This window comes from Peromyscus leucopus, chromosome 2 (assembly GCF_004664715.2).
Source record: "Peromyscus leucopus breed LL Stock chromosome 2, UCI_PerLeu_2.1, whole genome shotgun sequence".
Lineage (NCBI taxonomy): Eukaryota > Metazoa > Chordata > Mammalia > Rodentia > Cricetidae > Peromyscus > Peromyscus leucopus.
In genome coordinates this window covers 28418259-28435735 of record NC_051064.1, presented here as the reverse complement: position 1 = coordinate 28435735, position 17477 = coordinate 28418259, and the positions used below count along the sequence as shown (strand labels likewise).

The following is a 17477-nucleotide window of genomic DNA, read 5'->3' as shown; positions in this document are numbered from 1 at the left end:
AATGTCTTCCTCAGAGCAGCTGGGAAGGACTTGTGGAGGGAAGATCTTGGAGAGTAGAGAGGGGTGAGCGAGTGCAACATAGGGGAGACGGGGTAAATGTTTAGAGGTTGCATCTCTCAGTTATCAGTGATGGGCACAAATTGTTGTGAAATGTTTTTAGTCACATATTTAAGTGACTTATTTGCCATTGCAAGTGGAAGTATCTGTTACTGAAGCAGCTTAGAGTTTCTTTGTACTTGAATGGTCTCTAGCTGGAATGAACTTTGGCAGATAAACATACCCTGATCTTATTCAGGTAGATCCAGCTGATAAATGCAGAGGTCTTTTGCCATCATCTCTTACGGCACTACTCAGTTTTGTAGACACAATCCTGTGCAAAACGTTGCCATTATCAGTCTGTCTGACAAATAGTCTCCTTGCTCGGTGCTCATGACTGCACTGGACAACACGCTTTGCTCAGTGGCATAATTTGGTAATTCTTATGTGCCTTCTCTATTGGTCCTCTTAATACTTTTTTCTTATATAGCATATACTAGTCATATTCACTTTATGTTTTAGGACAGGTAAGCCATGGCAATTTTCATTTCATACTTTAATATGTTAGAGTTTGAGGAAGAGAACAACAGCTCAGTCCTTGGACTTCAATGCTAAAATAATTAACAGCACAGACAAACAATTTGCATTCATATGCAAAATGTTTCAAGTATTGCTAGTGTACCCATTATAAAGAATGGTTCTGCTTGATGTTTGAACTCACCAAGATGACACAGGTATAGTTACTGTCTTCAAGAGTTCAGTCCACCATTGACATACTACATGCTTAGCCTTTCTTGGAAATGCAATGTTAATTTTCATAAGCCAGTAAAATTCCCTCCCTTCTGAAAGTTTTGTAAGAACTGAATTGATTCCTCTCCTGCTTTGAGATTCTGAGCAGAAAGCCTGGGTGACTGAGGTGTTATAGCCTAGGTGCTCAGTTCTACAGGTAATGCAGTCATTGGAAATGTTGCCATGACTCTCAGATATTTTTCAGGAAATCTGTTTGTCTATTGGGTGTAATTTCTTAAAGTAATCCAGAGATTTTAAGTTTCTAAGAAACACAGTGGTCTTGTATGGCAATGTTGTCTTGTACAAACCTTCATGTTTGGGCTATGATTGAGCAAGCTCTGCACTAGAGCTGCAGTTTCTGTCAACCTGGAACCTTTCTGTTCATTTAGGAAACTAAGCAAGTGCTGGGTATTTTATTGTAAAGACAATGCTTATTTTCTGTACTCTTGTTTAAGAAGGAAACTGAATAGCTCATATTATAATGCAAAATAACTTGCAGAAATTCACCCCTTTCCTTTCCCACATTTGACATTGAAGCTGGTGCCAGTCCTGTAGTTCACACTCAGTGGCTCTTTACCAAAGCTAGAACAAAAGTCAAAGTGTTACATCTTTTAATATAGATAGAATAATATAAGCTCATGCTTCAGCATGAAAGCCAGGAGAAAATACTATTTATGAATTAAAAAAGAAGCTTTGTTTCTATAATGATCCATGGCAGCCTTTAATGGACTGAGGAAATCTGAACATCTGCCATCATTAGGCTATGTCCCATGAGGTTCCTTCCCCAGCTGGTACTGATACACTCCTTACATCTTGTGATTACCAAGAATTTATTTAGAACACATTACTGTTTGGGGCAAGTCAGTGGGTCCAGCAAGTGTTTGCTGAACTTCTCAGAGTTTCAAGCTCAAAATCAGTAAAACATCAAAATTAAAATTTAAGAAGTGGTCACCTATTTCCTGACATTCTGACAACTGAGGGCCATTAGTGTACTAGAGGGTCTGTGTCATAGGCCGTCAGTGTACTAGAGCATCTGTGTCACAGGGCCATCAGTGTACTAGAGTGTCTGTGTCACAGGGCTTTCAATATATCTGGGGGGGTGTCTATGGCATTGTTCACTGTTTTACTTTTCTTTCTTATTCACAACAAATGTTAGGGGTGATTTGGAGGTCTGACTTCCTTTTACATATCGACCAAGTGTGCCGGTCAGTGCCCATGCTATTATAATAGAACAGTAATCTAGGTTATTGAATTGATTCTAACTTAACTTTTGAGTAGCTTGGGATTCAAAAGAAGGTGCCCATAGCTGAGCACAGTCAGACAGAAGTTAACTCTGTGGAGGAAAGAACAATTGGAGAGCATTTTAGCAAGTATTGTCAAATAAAAATTTTTAATCTTTGATTTTTTTATATTTCCTTCTCTGGAATTCACTTTGTTTCAAATCAAGTTATAAACTTTAGAATTGAAGTCACAGGCATAAAAGATGTTTAATTTCTCCCAATTTGTCACTTTCTAAGGCTTCTCTAACTTTAGTAGGGCACAATTTTACTTGTGCCCACAAGTTCTACTCACCAAGTGAAAGGATTAAGTGAAGCTCTATCAGAACTCTTCATCAGGGACCCACAGCTGCTCCTCCTTCAGGGTTACTTGCATGAGTAGATGGTGTTGCCACCCTCCTACACTATAGTCCAAGGCAGAACCCTGTACATTCTCCTGAGTTAGTTACTTCCCGTGTTTCCAAATCCTAGGAATCTCAGTGTCCTCACTGCTGGACCTTATCTCTATTTTATGTATTTTTTCATTGCATTATCATCATTTTAGTCTAAGTTCCATTCTTTAAAAGTTTCCTTTCTGCTGAAAGTCTCCTATAATATTTCTTCAGTTTCTTTTCCCAAACATTAGGGAGCAAGCTTCAGTGAGCTGGCATAATCTTAGAAAGAGAGAGAGAGAGAGAGAGAGAGAGAGAGAGAGAGAGAGAGAGAGAGAGAGATAGATCACATCATCTCTATCCCCAGCTGTCCCCCACTCCTGTGACATCTCTGTACGTGGTCATGGCACTCAAGCCTCACTGGTCTCATGCTGCAGACTGCCCTTTGACTCAACACTGAGCGAGCAGCCAGGGGCTCTCGATTATATCAATCCCTTTTTCTTTTCTATGTAACACAGTTTTTATCTACTATCTTTATATTTGTTTACTGTGTGACCTTCATGGGCAAGTGAGTAACAGAATAGGAGCTATGCCATAGATACCAAACCTACAATAGCGCTCATCAGATGTTGGGCAAATATTTGTGGAAATTAATTATAAATTGATAAAAATATATATTGTTCACTTAGGAAATATTTATAAAATATGTGAAAGAACTTTGTAAGTTCATGTTAATCAAAGAGAAATCATATAGTTAGTACTGCTTAGAATTTCATGGCTGAGCCATGACCATGTATGATGAACAGGTAAAAGAACATTTTGGAATGCTTGGCTCATTTATACTTCAAGAGGCCAGGGTGGCCGAGAGCTCCTTCTCCTACCTGCTGGCTGTCTCTGCTACACAGTGCTTGCATAAAGTGACTCAAATAGAATAAAGTCCTCCTGAAACCTTTCAATACTTTTGAGCCTTTGACTGTGTCATAGGTTTGGTGAATCTGGTAACTAACCCTTTCACTACAAGAAATGATAGCGTGATTGGTATGAACCCCAGGAAATCTTCAGATTTAGCTGAATTATTTCATAAGTATTTTCATTTTGGTTACTTTCTGACTTCAGAGTTCTAGAAAGAATCACTGAAAAGAAAGATCAGCCGGGTGGTGGTGGCACACGCCTTTAATCCCAGCACTAGGGAGGCAGAGGCAGGCGGATCTCTGTGAGTTTGAGGCCAGCCTGGGCTACCAAGTGAGTCCCAGGAAAGGCGCAAAGCTACACAGAGAAACCCTGTCTCGAAAAACCAAAAAAAAAAAAAAAAAAAAAAAAAAAAAAAAAAAAAAAAAAAAAAAAAAAAGAAAAAGAAAAAGAAAAGAAAGATCAAGTACTGAACTACAGCAGGAAAAATCGTTTTTGGCTCAGTGAGCAGCAGGAAGACCAGCTTCTTTTCTGAAAATCTTTAGTCAAATGTTTAATCCCAGAAGGTCCCAACAATTTATTGACACGCTCTCAAAATTGTGCTAGCTTATTTGAACTAAACATAAATCTGAGCATTTGAGAGAGCTGTTGTTCGTCCCCGATCCCTTGTCCAGTGCTCGTAACTAATGAGAGTAGCAAGAGGTGCAGGAGGAAATGTAAGTCTTCAGAGCCCTGGCTGACACTGCATCTGATTTGCAAGGACACTTACAATGTTCTTCAAGAGCAGTTAAAGCCTCATGACCTTCTCACATTCCAACACCAGAAAGAAATGTTAATCCCTGACCTTGGCACTGGCTCTCCCTGCCTAGAATCAGATCTTATAGCATATCTTCCACATTTCAAATGTTTATCATGTGTTGGTGTGTATAAAGCCAGCTACACACCAACATATTCCTCTGCATAGTACTTGGAAGATATTAGAAAGGAGCCCCAAACCATAGTTTAAAACATTTTTATTTCATTTTGCATTTTAAAAGGAACTTTGAATTTCTTTCAATGAAACATAATTTTTAAAATTTTATTTATTTACTTTTGATTTTTTTTATTTACTGAAAATAGATTCTTTTCTCATACAATGTATCTTGACCACAGTTTCCCCTCTCTCTGTTCCTCCCACTCCTTCCCCACCTCTTCTCTTCTCTGGATCTATTCCTTTTCTGTTGCTCATTAGAAAAGAATAGGCTTCTAAAAGATAACAACTAAAAATGACAAAATAAAATATAATAAGATTTTAAAAAAATCATAACATCAAGGCTGGACAAGGCAACCCAACAGAAGGGAAATAGCCCCAAGAGTAGACACAAGAATCAGAGACCCACTCCTTCATATACTCAGGAGTTCCATAAAACTACAAAGCTGAAAGCTGTAATATATATGCAGAGAACCTGGTGCAGACCCATGAATGCTCTGTTCTTGCTGCTACAGTCTCTGTGAGTTCATATGAATCTTGATCAGTTGATTCAGAGGGCCTTGTTCTCCTGGTGTGCTCATCCCCTCTGGCTCTTACATTCTATCTGCCTCCTCTTCTACAGGGTTCCCTGAGCTCTGAGGGGAGGAGTTTGATGGAGACATTCTGTTTAGAGCTGCATGTTCCAAGGTCTGTCTCTTTCTGAGAAATGCCTAGCTGTGCATCTATGTATTTACTCCCATCTGCTACAGGAAAAAAAGCCTCTCTGATGATGACTGAGCTAAGCACCAGTATAGCAGAATATCATTAGGAGTCATTTTATTGCTACTTTATTTTAAAGACTATTAGTATTTGGTTTTATCCTAGGTCTCTTGGTTATCTAGTCTCTTTCTCTGGCTTGGCCACCCAGATGGTGTGGGTTATGGATTCCATCTCATGGAGTGGGCTTTAAGTCAAATCAGACATTGGCTGTTCCTACAAGTTATGTGCTACCATTACCCTAGCATATCTTGTAGAGAGGACATATTGTAGTTCAAAGGTTTTGTGGTTGGTGTTTGTTTCTCTTTGGTAACCCACAGAGTCTAGAAAAAAGCAAACATCCTGAGTGAGGTAACCCAGATCCAGACAGATAAATATGGTATGTATTCACTTCTATTTGGATAATTAACTATTAACTAAATAGCCAACCTCCAATCTGTAGATCTAGAGAGGTTAGGCATAGAGGAAGGGACTAGGGGGACACATGGATCTCCTTGAGATGGGGAAACAGATTGGATTTTATAGGTGGACTGCAGGTGGGGTGAGATGTGAACTGGAAGATCAGTGGGAGAATGGAAAGGACGTAGGGTTGAGGAGGGGATGCAGGGAGAGATGGCTGGAACTGAGAAGCATTTGAGCGATGGTAAGGAAACCTAGTGCTGTGGGAAATCCCCAAAATATGTGAGGGCAATCCAAATAAGGTCTCTTTAATAATAGGGTGACAGAGCCCCATTTGGCCATCTCTTGTCACAGAATAAGTTTTCCAGTATAGGGACTGGGTGGCCAAGGGGGTCTCATAGAAATCCCCAAATAACCCAGTATATTGCTAAGACAATTGGGTTGCTTTCCACAAACTGACTGCAGGGCCCATTGCCGAGGACAACACCCACACAACTCACAGGCATTTCATCACTTATGTAGTTGGGAAGACAAACAAGTATGAAGTTACTTCGGGAAGACTTTTCTGGGTTTATTGGGATATGAAGACAATGACATGGGGAAATAGTCCAAAGGAGCAGGGCTTCTGATCATGTTATGTCAGCAGGGAGCCAAGGGCCCTGATGACATGCTAAGACAAGTGGACAGTTTGGGGCTTCTCTGCAGCTTGCATGTGTTGGAATGCACTTGCAGGGCAATAGAAAATTTAAAGCATTCTCTGGTGTGCCTTTCTTTGGTAATGAACATGAAAACAGATTCTCCTTTTGAGTTTCTCCAGTAGTTTACTTTTTTGGTCACTGCCACAGGCAGAATTGAGATCTTTCAGTTGGACAGAGTCTTTTCAAACGTCCAAGTTTCCATTTTCTTGTGGATAAAGTTGTCATAAATTTACCAACCTGCTTGGTGATGGTTAAAAGATTAATTTTTCAAAGATGAAAATAAGTGCTTAACAAAACATTTATCAAAGATCTGATGAATGATCCTAGCAAACCACTGCTACCAACCATCCCGCTGCCACAACAGTGACCACTTTGAACAATCCCTGTGTGTGTTCTGTATGTAGAGATGGATGAAAAATTATAAATCACTGCATTTGACCATTGTTTCTTTTAATCCCAGGTAACAATGGAACATATGAAGAGCAAGAAGACCCTAAATTTTGTTGCAAATGTGTGGCTGTCTCGGAATCAGGCAGATGGGGACATTGTCTGTGAGCTTCCTGTAATGAAAGAAGGAGGGCCTGTTTTTCCATGTGTGTTATTAATCTTTGGTAACAGATGTTGCATATGGTGACTATTTTGTAGGTGATTGAATTTGCTTCTGCACTATGTATTTGGAGAATATTTTTTCTGCTTCTCAGATTCTTGTTTCTCATTAAAAAGCACTACCCCAGTCACCAGTAGTTACAAGATTAAACAGATCTCAAAATGGTTCTTATGGTCTAGCAATAGTCAGAAAAGCTAAGGCTGTGAATATAAGGAGCATCATGCATGTGCTTGTCTGGCTTTCCCAGAGCCATCTGGCCACTCACCCATCACTGCAGTCTTGACTTATTTCCTTAGAACAGTTTGATATCATTTCAACATTCAGCATCACATATAAAAGCAGGTCGCTCTCACTGCTAAGGATAAAATACCTTTCTATATTATTTGTATACCAGCCTTTTAAGGAATTTTTTGTTTCTCCATTGAAAAATGTCTATTTAGAACAAAAATTAAAATCTAAACGTCAAAGGTTTTTCAATAGGAAGAAAATATAGATGGTAGATTTGCCTTGTAAATTTTTCTAGCTACTGCCTGAAAACATGTAGATCTAGGCTCTGTCTGCTTGAATTCTGAGGTAATGTATTTCTTCTTGATTTCTCTCCCCATTGCTTTGGCAGTAGTGAGATACCACGTTGATGTGTATACTGGGCAGTTGAAACAAGCAGGAACAGAGTCTGAAGTCTCCCTCTGTCTCTATGGGGAAAGGGGAGACTCTGGCCTTCGACTGCTGCACAGATCCAATATGCCAATGCGGTTTCAAAGAGGACAGGTGAGTTTCTACAAAGCTCTCTATGATGTGTCCATGTGAACGTTAAAAAGAGAAGGGTGTTTGGCCGTCTTCGACTAAGCTTTAGAGCACCTTTAATTCAAGTGTCACAACTTGACTTCCTCAAGGGTCTTGTTTTTGTTCATTTTCAAAGCTTTTCTTTGAGGTTGTTCTTGAAAGACCAATGGGGTCGGCTAAATCTGTAGTGAACAATAGAAGAAAAAATACATTAAATTAGTAGTGTAAGAAAAAGAACAAACTGAGTTGAAAAGATTTAAAGAAAAATATGCATGGACATGCCCCTAATGGACTCAAAGCATTGTTCTAGGTCAGACCACAGGGATTGTAACTTATTTCATGTCTTCCTTTAAGACAACTAGAATGACATCAAGCCCATGTTAGGACCTTTTGCCCTACATAAAAGCATGTAATTGAACACTAGGGAGTTCTCTAAGTGCATCTGCAAATCCCTCAATTTCTGACACTTTTTGGTTGTATTTGGGAAGAAGGCACTACTTGGAAGTATAGGATTAACATGGGGAATTACTCAAAGATGTATTCCTAAGAAAAAGGAACTGTTTGATAGTGCTGTTCTCGGATCGTTTGTTTGACTTATGAATTCTGAAATATCAGAGAAAGTAAAACTCACCTGTGCCTTTTACTCATGAATGTTATAGAAGAGTTTCCATTGGAATGAGTAAATAAATGAGTTCTGATTGAATGAGATCAAAAATGTTATGCCCAATTTTTGTTTTCATGTGTGAACAAACCCATAGCAGAAACAAAGCTTAGATATTATGTCATTAATCTTACTCTAAGTGTTCAGTGACATTGTCCTCTGAATTAATTGGCTGGCTTTGCATAAGGTCCAGACTCTGTCATCCTCTCATTGATAAATGGTGAGGGCACCTTAGTACCCAGCTGACTTGCAGTGCTTTGAGGCGGCCTAACATCAAGTGAACTAATTAAGATGCCATGATAAGAATTTACAAGCATCTTCATAACTGGTCTTACCTTCATGGAACATATTTCCTATAGAGTGCGGCGGGTGCACTATAGATTGAAACTGAACTTGAAAAGGTGGTATAGCTGTATGCTGCACAAAGAGGAGTCAAAGTACAAGTTTAATGGCATCATTTAAAGTCTAGAATCAGAGACTAGTGGTTCATTTTAGAGTTTATCCTTTTAAAAAATTATTTTCCTTAATGCATGCTATATCACAGACTTACAAAACAGTGTTAAGAAGAAGCCAGCTGGCTTTGCATAATAGGTGACACTTTTCATTGGCTATCCTCTTGAAAGGTATCCTGGACAGTGCAGGAAGTTTACTAAGCACATGTAGGAGGATTCGCATCCTCACTGAACTAGGTGCAGCTTTTGTCTGGATGAAGCAAGAGAAGGTTTCTATCAATACCAACCAACAGTTTAAACTTGGAGTGTTTTGCAGTGACTAAGTGGAACTTTAATTTAGTGACACTGTAGACCACAGCTAAGACTGCCCAGCCCTGGAAGACAAAACAGGCAATTCTGAATTTACATTTTTCAAAACCAAAAAATAAAGTAACATTAGCTAAAAGACAGTTGTCTTTTCTGAACACTTGTCAAATTTAATTAAATTCATGACCCTTTCCTCAGATAAACCAGCAGTCTATGGAAAAGGCCTCTGGGGAGGAGTCTTTATTTTAACCAGCAGAGCATTTCATTCAGGTCTTGTATCGCTAAAAAAAAAGAGTGCATTTTTCATGCAGTAAACTGATTCTATTTAGGAGTGAAGATTACAGGGTACACTGTCATGACAAATCTGAAGTGCACTCTGTTTACATTTCCAGAGGGAGGTGGTGAGCAGTGTCACTGCAGAAAGGAGGAAAGGGAAGTGAGAAAGGCAAACTGTCTCTCATGCCTTTGCAAGTGCCGGAGCTCAACTCACTGCCAGCCGCTTCCATGGCAGCTGCTTCTCAGGGTGGGCAGCTGGGGGCCCTTTGTTCTGTTTTCTTTCAATTCTGAAAGTCCAATGAAGAAAATAAAATGGAAGAGAGAAAACAGCCAGAAATGTATTTTAATAAATAGTAATTTGCTTATATTTCCTTCCTTTATTGCCCATTTTTCAATTAACTGCAGTAAGGTTTTCTCTCTTCAAGCAATATGTCACTCCTGACAGTCTTGGGCTACTCTTATTGCCGATATTTGTCATTTGCTGGACTCTAGATATTTCTATGGGTTTTTCTCCACCAGATTGATACATTTCAGATAGAAGCAGTGTCTCTTGGAAACCTGCAGAAGGTGCTGTTGCACTGTGAGGCTAGTGACAAAGCCCAGTACTGGTACTGTGAGAAGGTCATCGTCAAAGATCCAGGCACTGCATTAGAATCCATCTTCACCTGTGAAAGGTAATCTGGTCTGGATGTTCTTCAGGAGGAAACTGCCGAGACTGAGCCTGTGTGTGTTCCTGTCCTTCCCTGGGGCTGCAAATAATGGGGCTGCACATTGATGGCTCAGTAAAGGCTCTTCACTATGAATTTGAGGAATTTTATGATTCATTTTCCAACTGTCTACTCAATGTATCACAAGGGGTTCAATGTTTAACCCTGAAAAGTGTTATGTGAATAGACAGTGAGAAAGTTTCTTTAGTAAAATTGTAGAATTAAAACAATTTTATAAGAATGGAGTCTAGAGGGAACTTTCATTACAGAATATGTGATAGACAAAGATTCATACCTAGGTAAGGTATGTTTTACTGAGTGCTGAAGGCAGCTCCCTCTATTGCTTACCTAGGACTGGTTTAAGCCCAGGTCCTCCTAAGAAATGCACACCTTGCTGAGACAGGGGTATTTGTTTACACAGAGGCAACCTTGGTCTTCAGATATTTGCCTAGACTTTCCATCTCAGAACTCCCAGCCTTAAAGATGACATTGTGTTAATTATTGTTTAGCTTCTCAGTCGCAAGTGAGGGCCCAGTCCCAACTTCAAGAATGGGATGGAGCATCTATAGTGAACCTCAAAGTAGAAAGTTTTGGATCTGATTTGAAATTTTTTGTTTTGGGATTGGATTGTGAGATTGGATTTAGTGTTGCTCCTGCTGAGACAAGCCTCTAGTCCTGGCTACATTCACATCCCCATCTTGGAATTTTGAATATTCAATGTCCTGAGCTTCCCTAATAGATAATCAGCAGAAATACAACTGAGACAGACAAAATGAAGGCATTGGGAAACCCAAAGGCATGGGTGTTGGTTTTTGTGGTGAGGAAAAGACACAAACATGGTAAACAGGCTAACAAGAATTTATCAAAAAGAAAAAGGAACAAAAGAAGATGTGCTCAGGCCTGTGGGAAATGCTTGAAAAGAGAAGGCAGGGTACGAGAGCCTGCCTTTTTTTTTTTGTTTGTTTGTTTGTTTGTTTTTCGAGACAGGGTTTCTCTGTGTAGCTTTGAGCCTTTCCTGGAACTCACTTGGTAGCCCAGGCTGGCCTCGAACTCACAGAGATCCGCCTGCCTCTGCCTCCCGAGTGCTGGGATTAAAGGTGTGTGCCACCACTGCCCGGCAAGAGAGCCTGCCTTTTAAGGACTAGCTTGTGCATGCACACTCGGGTCCATGCGGTTACTCCATGTATGCACATAGATTACATGGCCATGCTGTGAGTGAAATACGTGACCCCGTAGCTCACGGGTTTATGTAGGACATATGACCTGGAAATGACTGAGCGGAAATGATTGTCCCACCAGAGCATGAGTGATCACTGGGACATAACTATCATTCCAGACTCTGTTTTTATAAAAGATGGTGGACAAGTGGGTATGGGGGTGTCCTGTCTCCCAAAAACTGCTTCCAGCTGACTTGGTGGGCATTGGTTGACTCTTGGTGGGCAGGGGAGGGTAGAAGGGGACTTCTGAGGTAGTCAGGTGTCCTGGGATGGTGGCTGCCATCTGCTGTCCTGGAGCCGTACATCTTGGGGCTTTGTATCTGCGAGAGCACTAGTGAGTCAGAGAGAACTTAGCAAAAAAAAAAAAATTATGATTATTATTTTTATTTTTTCTTTTGGAGGGGGTCCCAGGGTGAGGTGGGGGTGGGGAGGAAGGGGTCCTGGCACCAGGAAAGTTAGTGTTATACTTATTCTGAAGCAGATCCAGTCCTTCAGGATGAATTCAAGCTCATTTCTGGAGCTTAGGGAAATTTTTTTTTCTTTTTTTACCTGAGATGTATCTCATCTGAGACAAATTCTAAGGCACCTGTTTCCTTTATTTGTTTAGCATCCAAGAGACACAGGTGATCAATTGCTGAGGACTGTTACTGTTCCTTACCACCTGGATATTCTCAATGGTCCTCTGCCTCTGGCCTTATAGTGGTCCTGTAACAATTAGCTGAGTGGGAACCAGGAAGGAAAATCTTGTGGGTTGGGACCTCACTGTTCTGCAGTTGGTGGCAGGTCAGTGGATCCTGGTGTCCTTTGGAGCATGAGAGAGCAGGGCCCTGTCTGTGTGACTGTGTATGAAGAGAGATTTTCCTGGGATGGAGGTTAAGTGAAAGGCTTCAGATGGGACAGGTGAATCCAGTGAGGAAAGCCCTCGAGCTTAGCAGCTGTGGGGGTTACAAGAACTAACTTGAAGGGTCCCTGCCATTTAGGAGAAAGGGGTGAGGGGCACTGGCCTGGAGAAGAAAGAAGAACCTGATCCCCAATGTGGATTGGAGCTGGGCAGGAACTATCACATGGCTGAGGTAAGGAATGGTCTGCCAAGTTCCACAGGATAGACCTGAGATGACAGAGTGCAGGAGTTAACAGGCTATCTGGAGAGATGAAGATTTGGGTAGGAGGCCTGGTGTTAAGGCCTGCCTCCCATACATTAGTTCACATGGGGAAATTGAAAGAGGCTTTTTGGGAAGGGTCCTGAGCGTAAAATGAGCCAGAGGCAATAATTTTACCCAGTCAAGGTGAAGTTCCTGTGACATCATAGTAAGAATAGATTTTAAAGACCGGTTGGTATGCTCCACCTTTCCTGAGGATGGAGGACAGTATGGGATATGAAGATGCCAAGGAATATTGAGAGACTTAGCTAGTGTCTGAGAAATCTACGAGGTGAACTCCAGACCATTATCAGACTGAAGAGATGCAGGAACCCCGAACCGAGGAATGATTTCTTGGAGAAGGAGATCTACAACTGTCTGAGCCTGCTTATTAGAAACTGAGTATGCCTCCATCCAGTTCGAAAATGAGTCCACCATCACAAGGAGATATTTAATTTTCCTGACGGTGGGCATATGGGTAAAATAGAGCTGCCAGTTGGTCCCTGGAAGGGACCTCTGGTCTGGTGGGTGGGAAAAGGCTGACTTCCATATTGTATTGGGGTCTATCTTTTGGCAAATTTCACAAGAGGTGGTAATAGCTCTTAAGAACTGCAAGTTCTCAGAGGTAGATTGCAAGTGAGCTTTCATGAACTGAGACAGAGAAAGATTATTAGGGTAAAAGAACTGGTGTAGATAGGACAGAATTTGCCTAGTGTCAGGGGTTCCCTGTGAGGGTGTGAGCTGTAATGTATGGATTCCATATGGTGGGTGGGATGAGTCTTGGCCCTAAAGGCTTGATGTTCTGGCTGCTTGGTAAGCCCAGTTATTTCCCTTGGAGATGATGGAGCTGTTGGTCTGATAAGACCGACATTGGATAATTCCTATAGCCTTGGGGAAGTGGGAACCTTTTAGCATGGCCAATATTTGGCCTGAGTTAGATATGGATCCTCCCTTTGCTGTAAGGAGCCTGTGCTCTTTCCAGATAGCAGCATGGGAAGGAAGATATGGAAAGCATATTTGGAGTCTGTGTAAACATTTAGGGATTGCCCCTGTGCCAACTGGAAGGCATGGGTGAGAGCTATCAGCTCAGCCTATTGGTTAGTAGTGTGTGTGGGTAATGCCTGTGCTTCTATTATCTCAGTATCTGACATTATGGCATAGCCTGCTTTATGGGTCCCTTCATATAAGAAAGAGCTGCCTGTGCTCGCTTCGGCAGCACATATACTAAAATTGGAACGATAAAAAGGAGCTGCCATCTGTGTACCAGGTATAAGTGGCCTGGGGCAATGTGCCCTCCTGTATGTGTGAAGGGTGTGGCAACAGTTCCTCCAAGGTTTCAGTGCAGGAATGAGAGGGGGAATAATCAGTGTTAGGTTGGGGGAGGAGACTTGATGTATTAGAGGCTAGCAAGTTTTGAAAGTAAGTGTGGCATCTTTCAGTAGCACCACCTGGAGAGAAAGAACCCTAGAGAGAGGTAAAGTTTGTAAACCTTTACAAGTTAAAAGATGGGACAGGTTGTGGTGGGAGAGGACAGTAGTAGGTGACCCAAAAGTTAGCTTTTTTGACTCCCTCATAAGGAGTTCAGCAGCCACTAGGGCATGAATACAGAGTGCCCATCCCTGAGTGGTAAGATCTAGTTTCTTTGACAGGTATGCTACAGGTGCAATGGAGGGTCCCAACTGATTCCCTAGGGCTCCCAGGGCAAATCCCCCCTTTTCTGTTACATAGAGGGAGAAGGGGTAGGTTAGATCTGGAAGATGAAGTGCTGGGGCCTGAAGGAGAGCATGTTGGAGCTTCTGGAAAGGTTTAGTAACAGGATGAAGAAGGGACTCATGAGGGGAGTCCTCATAAGGGAGCAAGGAGAGAAAAGGATGGAACCCAGGACTATAGGAAGCCAGCTATTCCTAGGAAGGACAGAATATCCTGTTCAGTCTCCTGCAAGAGACTGGATTAGATGCTTTCTATCTACAGTAATAGCCTTGTGGGTTGGAGAAATAGTTAGACCCAAATAGGTGACCTGGGGAGTGGAGAGCTGAACTTTAGAAGGGGATACCCTGTAACCTTGGCTGGATAAGAAATTTAGGAGAACAGAGGTGTTAGTTTGGCTAAGTCATAATTATAGGCTGCAGAGCAGAATGTCATTTACATACTGTATTAGCTTAGAGCCAGGGAGGGACAGAGAGAGGTCAGAGGCCAGAGCCTGACCAAATATGTGTGGACTGTCCCTGAATCCCTGTGGCAGAACAGTCCAAGTTAGCTGTATAGACAGATAAGTGTCAGGGTCAGTCCAGGTGAAAGCAAAGATTTTGAGACTGAGGGCTGGGAGGAATAGAAAAGATGACATCCTTGAGGTGAACTGAGAAGTGAGAGGTTCCTGAAGGGATAGTGGACAGGAGAGCATAGTAGTTAACCACTACGGGATGAAGGGGGGCCACTGCAGAATTAGTGGGCCAGAGATCTTGAACCAGGTGGTAGGTTCCATTAGATTTTTTTAACTGTAAGTATGGGTATGTTAAAAGGTGAAGAGGTTGGGTAGAGCAGCTTTTTCATGAGAAGGTCAGAAATGATAGGCTTAAGTTGTCTTAAGCTCTAGAGTGAGAAAGGATATTGAACTTGGGTGATATACCTGGTAGAGTCCTGCAACTGGATAATGATGGGGGGGGGTGCCTAGCGATAGAAGGGTCCCAGGTATCCCAGACATTTTGATTCACTTGAGAAGCTAACAAGGGAAATTAACTGTTAGAGTTAGTAGAGTGGGTGGCTAGCAGAAGGAGGAGAGGAGCTGCTGGTGCATCTGGAGTGAGGCGAATGTGGGGAACAAATGAAATAGATGTTCCTAGTTTGGTTAAGAAATCTCCTTCCAATGCTCAATCATACCACAAGGGCACTTGCTCAGCTATGTTCATATCAGCATTGTTTGTAATAGCCAAAACCTGGAAACAACCCTAGATGCCCTTCAACTGAAGAATGGATAAATAAAATGTGGTACATATACACAATGGAATACTACTCAGCAGAGAAAAACAATGACATCATGAGGTTTGCAGGCAAATAGATGGATCTAGAAAAAATCATCCTGGGTGAGGTAACCCAGACTCAGAAAGACAAATATGGTATGTACTCACTCATAGGAGGATACGAGATGTAAAACAAAGATGAGTAGACTGCTACTCACAACTCCATGGAGGCTACCTAGAAAACAGGACCCCAAGAAAAACACAGGGATTGCCCAATGACAGAGAAATGGATGAGATCTACATGAACAGCATGGACGTGAGTGGGGGTAATGAAGGGCAAGGGTCAAGAGAAAGATAGCTTAGGGGAGCGGGAGATCCCAGCTGGATCAAGAACAGAGAGGGAAAACAAGGAATAAAAGACCATGATAAATGAAGATCACACGAGAATAGGAAGAAGCAAAGTGCTAGAGAGGCCCACAGAAATCCACAAAGATATCTCCACAATAGACTACTGGCAATGGTGGAGAGACAGCCTGAACTGACCTATTCTGGTGATAGGAGGGCCAAACACCCTAATTGTCATGCTAGAAACCCCATCCAATGACTGAGGGAACCAGATGCAGAGATCCATGGCCAGGCCCCAAGTGGAGCTCCAGGAGTCCAATTGGCGAGAAAGAGGAGGGTTTGTATGAGCGAGAATTGTTGAGACCAAGGTTGGATAAACACAGGGACAAATAGCCAAACGAATGGAAACACACAAAGTATGAACCAATAGCTGAGGAGCCCCAAACTGCATCAGGCCCTCTGGATAAGTGAGACAGTTGATTGGTTTGATCTGTTTGGGAGGCATCCAGGCAGTGGGACCATTGTATGAGTTGGCTGTTTGGAACCTGGGGCTTATACAGGGACACTTGGCTCAGCCTGGGAGGAGGGGACTGGACCTGCCTGGACTGAATCTACCAGATTGAACTCAATCCTCAGGGGAGCCTTTGCCCTGTAGGAGATGGGAATGGGGGATGGATTGGGGGGGGCGTGGGTGGGAGGGGAGAAAACAAGGGAATCCATGGCTGATATGCAAAATTAAATTGAATTATATATATAAAAAAGAAATCTCTTCCCACTAGAGGTACAGGCCAGGTTGGCACTACTAAAAATGTGTGTGTAAGAGGAATGCCCCTGAAAATACAATTAAGTGGTAGGGTCTGATGAAGTAGGTAAGGCTGTCCCTCTACCCCGACAATAGGGAAATGAGAAGGAGGGGCTGGACCCCCAAACTCCCTCAGCACTGAGCAGGTGGCTCCAGTGTCCATAAGGAAAGAGATGGCCATCCAGCTACTGTCATGATTGCCTTGGGTTCCCAGTGTGAGAAGAGCATGGTTGGGCTGAGACTGGGCAGCTTCAGTCATCCTTGATCAAAACCAAGGCCAGGAGGTCAGCCAGTGGGGGTGGGGGTGGGGGTGGGGTGATCCTTATTTGATGACCCCATGCCACCAGGTACACGAGGGCCGTCAATGAACCAATGCCCTTCTAGGTGGCCCAGGGGGTGGGGGCTGGCAGGGAGCAGTGCAAGCCCAAGCCCGGTGACCTTTTTATCCACACTTGAAGCAGGGACCCGGTCGGACAGTGTGTGCCAGCATTTGGCAGTTTGGGTTTTGGGCCTTCTCATCTCTCCCATGATACACCTTAAATGCCACCACCAACAGTTCAGCCTGTGCGGTCAAGGGGCCTCTCTCCAAACATTTAAGCTTAGCCCTAATGTTGGGGAAACTCTGTGAGACAAAGTGGGTCATAAGTAACTGCCTGCCCTCTGGGCTTTCAGGGTCTAAGCTGATACATTGAAGGAGGGCCTTCACAGTTCTAGGAAATTAGATGGATTTTCATATTTATCTTAAATTATAGTTTTTAACTTTTCATAGTTCACTGGCTTTAGGGCAGCCTTAGAGAGGCCTGCCAGGTGGCAAGTGATAAATCTATGTCGGGCTAGAGACCTGCCCTCAGTATTATAATCCCAATGTGGGTCCCAGTCAGGAAGTGCGTTGGCCCCTGGTGGGTGGGTGGGGTTAGTCTGGTGTGTCTCATCTGCATGTGTTCTTGACTGTTCCCAAATGTGCCTGCACTCCTCAGGAAGTAGGTTATTAGAAAGTATCATATATACATCATAAAAGGT

General features: G+C 42.5%; 1 protein-coding gene across 1 annotated transcript in view; it reads left to right on the top strand.

The window, feature by feature from the left end:
• Positions 1-17477, top strand: part of Rp1 (RP1 axonemal microtubule associated) — a 294119-nt gene that overhangs the window by 239241 nt on the left and 37401 nt on the right. Inside the window, exons 20-22 of the mRNA XM_037202448.1 lie at positions 6666-6798; positions 7429-7580; positions 9810-9964. Of these exons, the coding sequence (XP_037058343.1) occupies positions 6666-6798; positions 7429-7580; positions 9810-9964 (440 nt within the window). The remainder of the gene's footprint in view (positions 1-6665; positions 6799-7428; positions 7581-9809; positions 9965-17477) is intronic.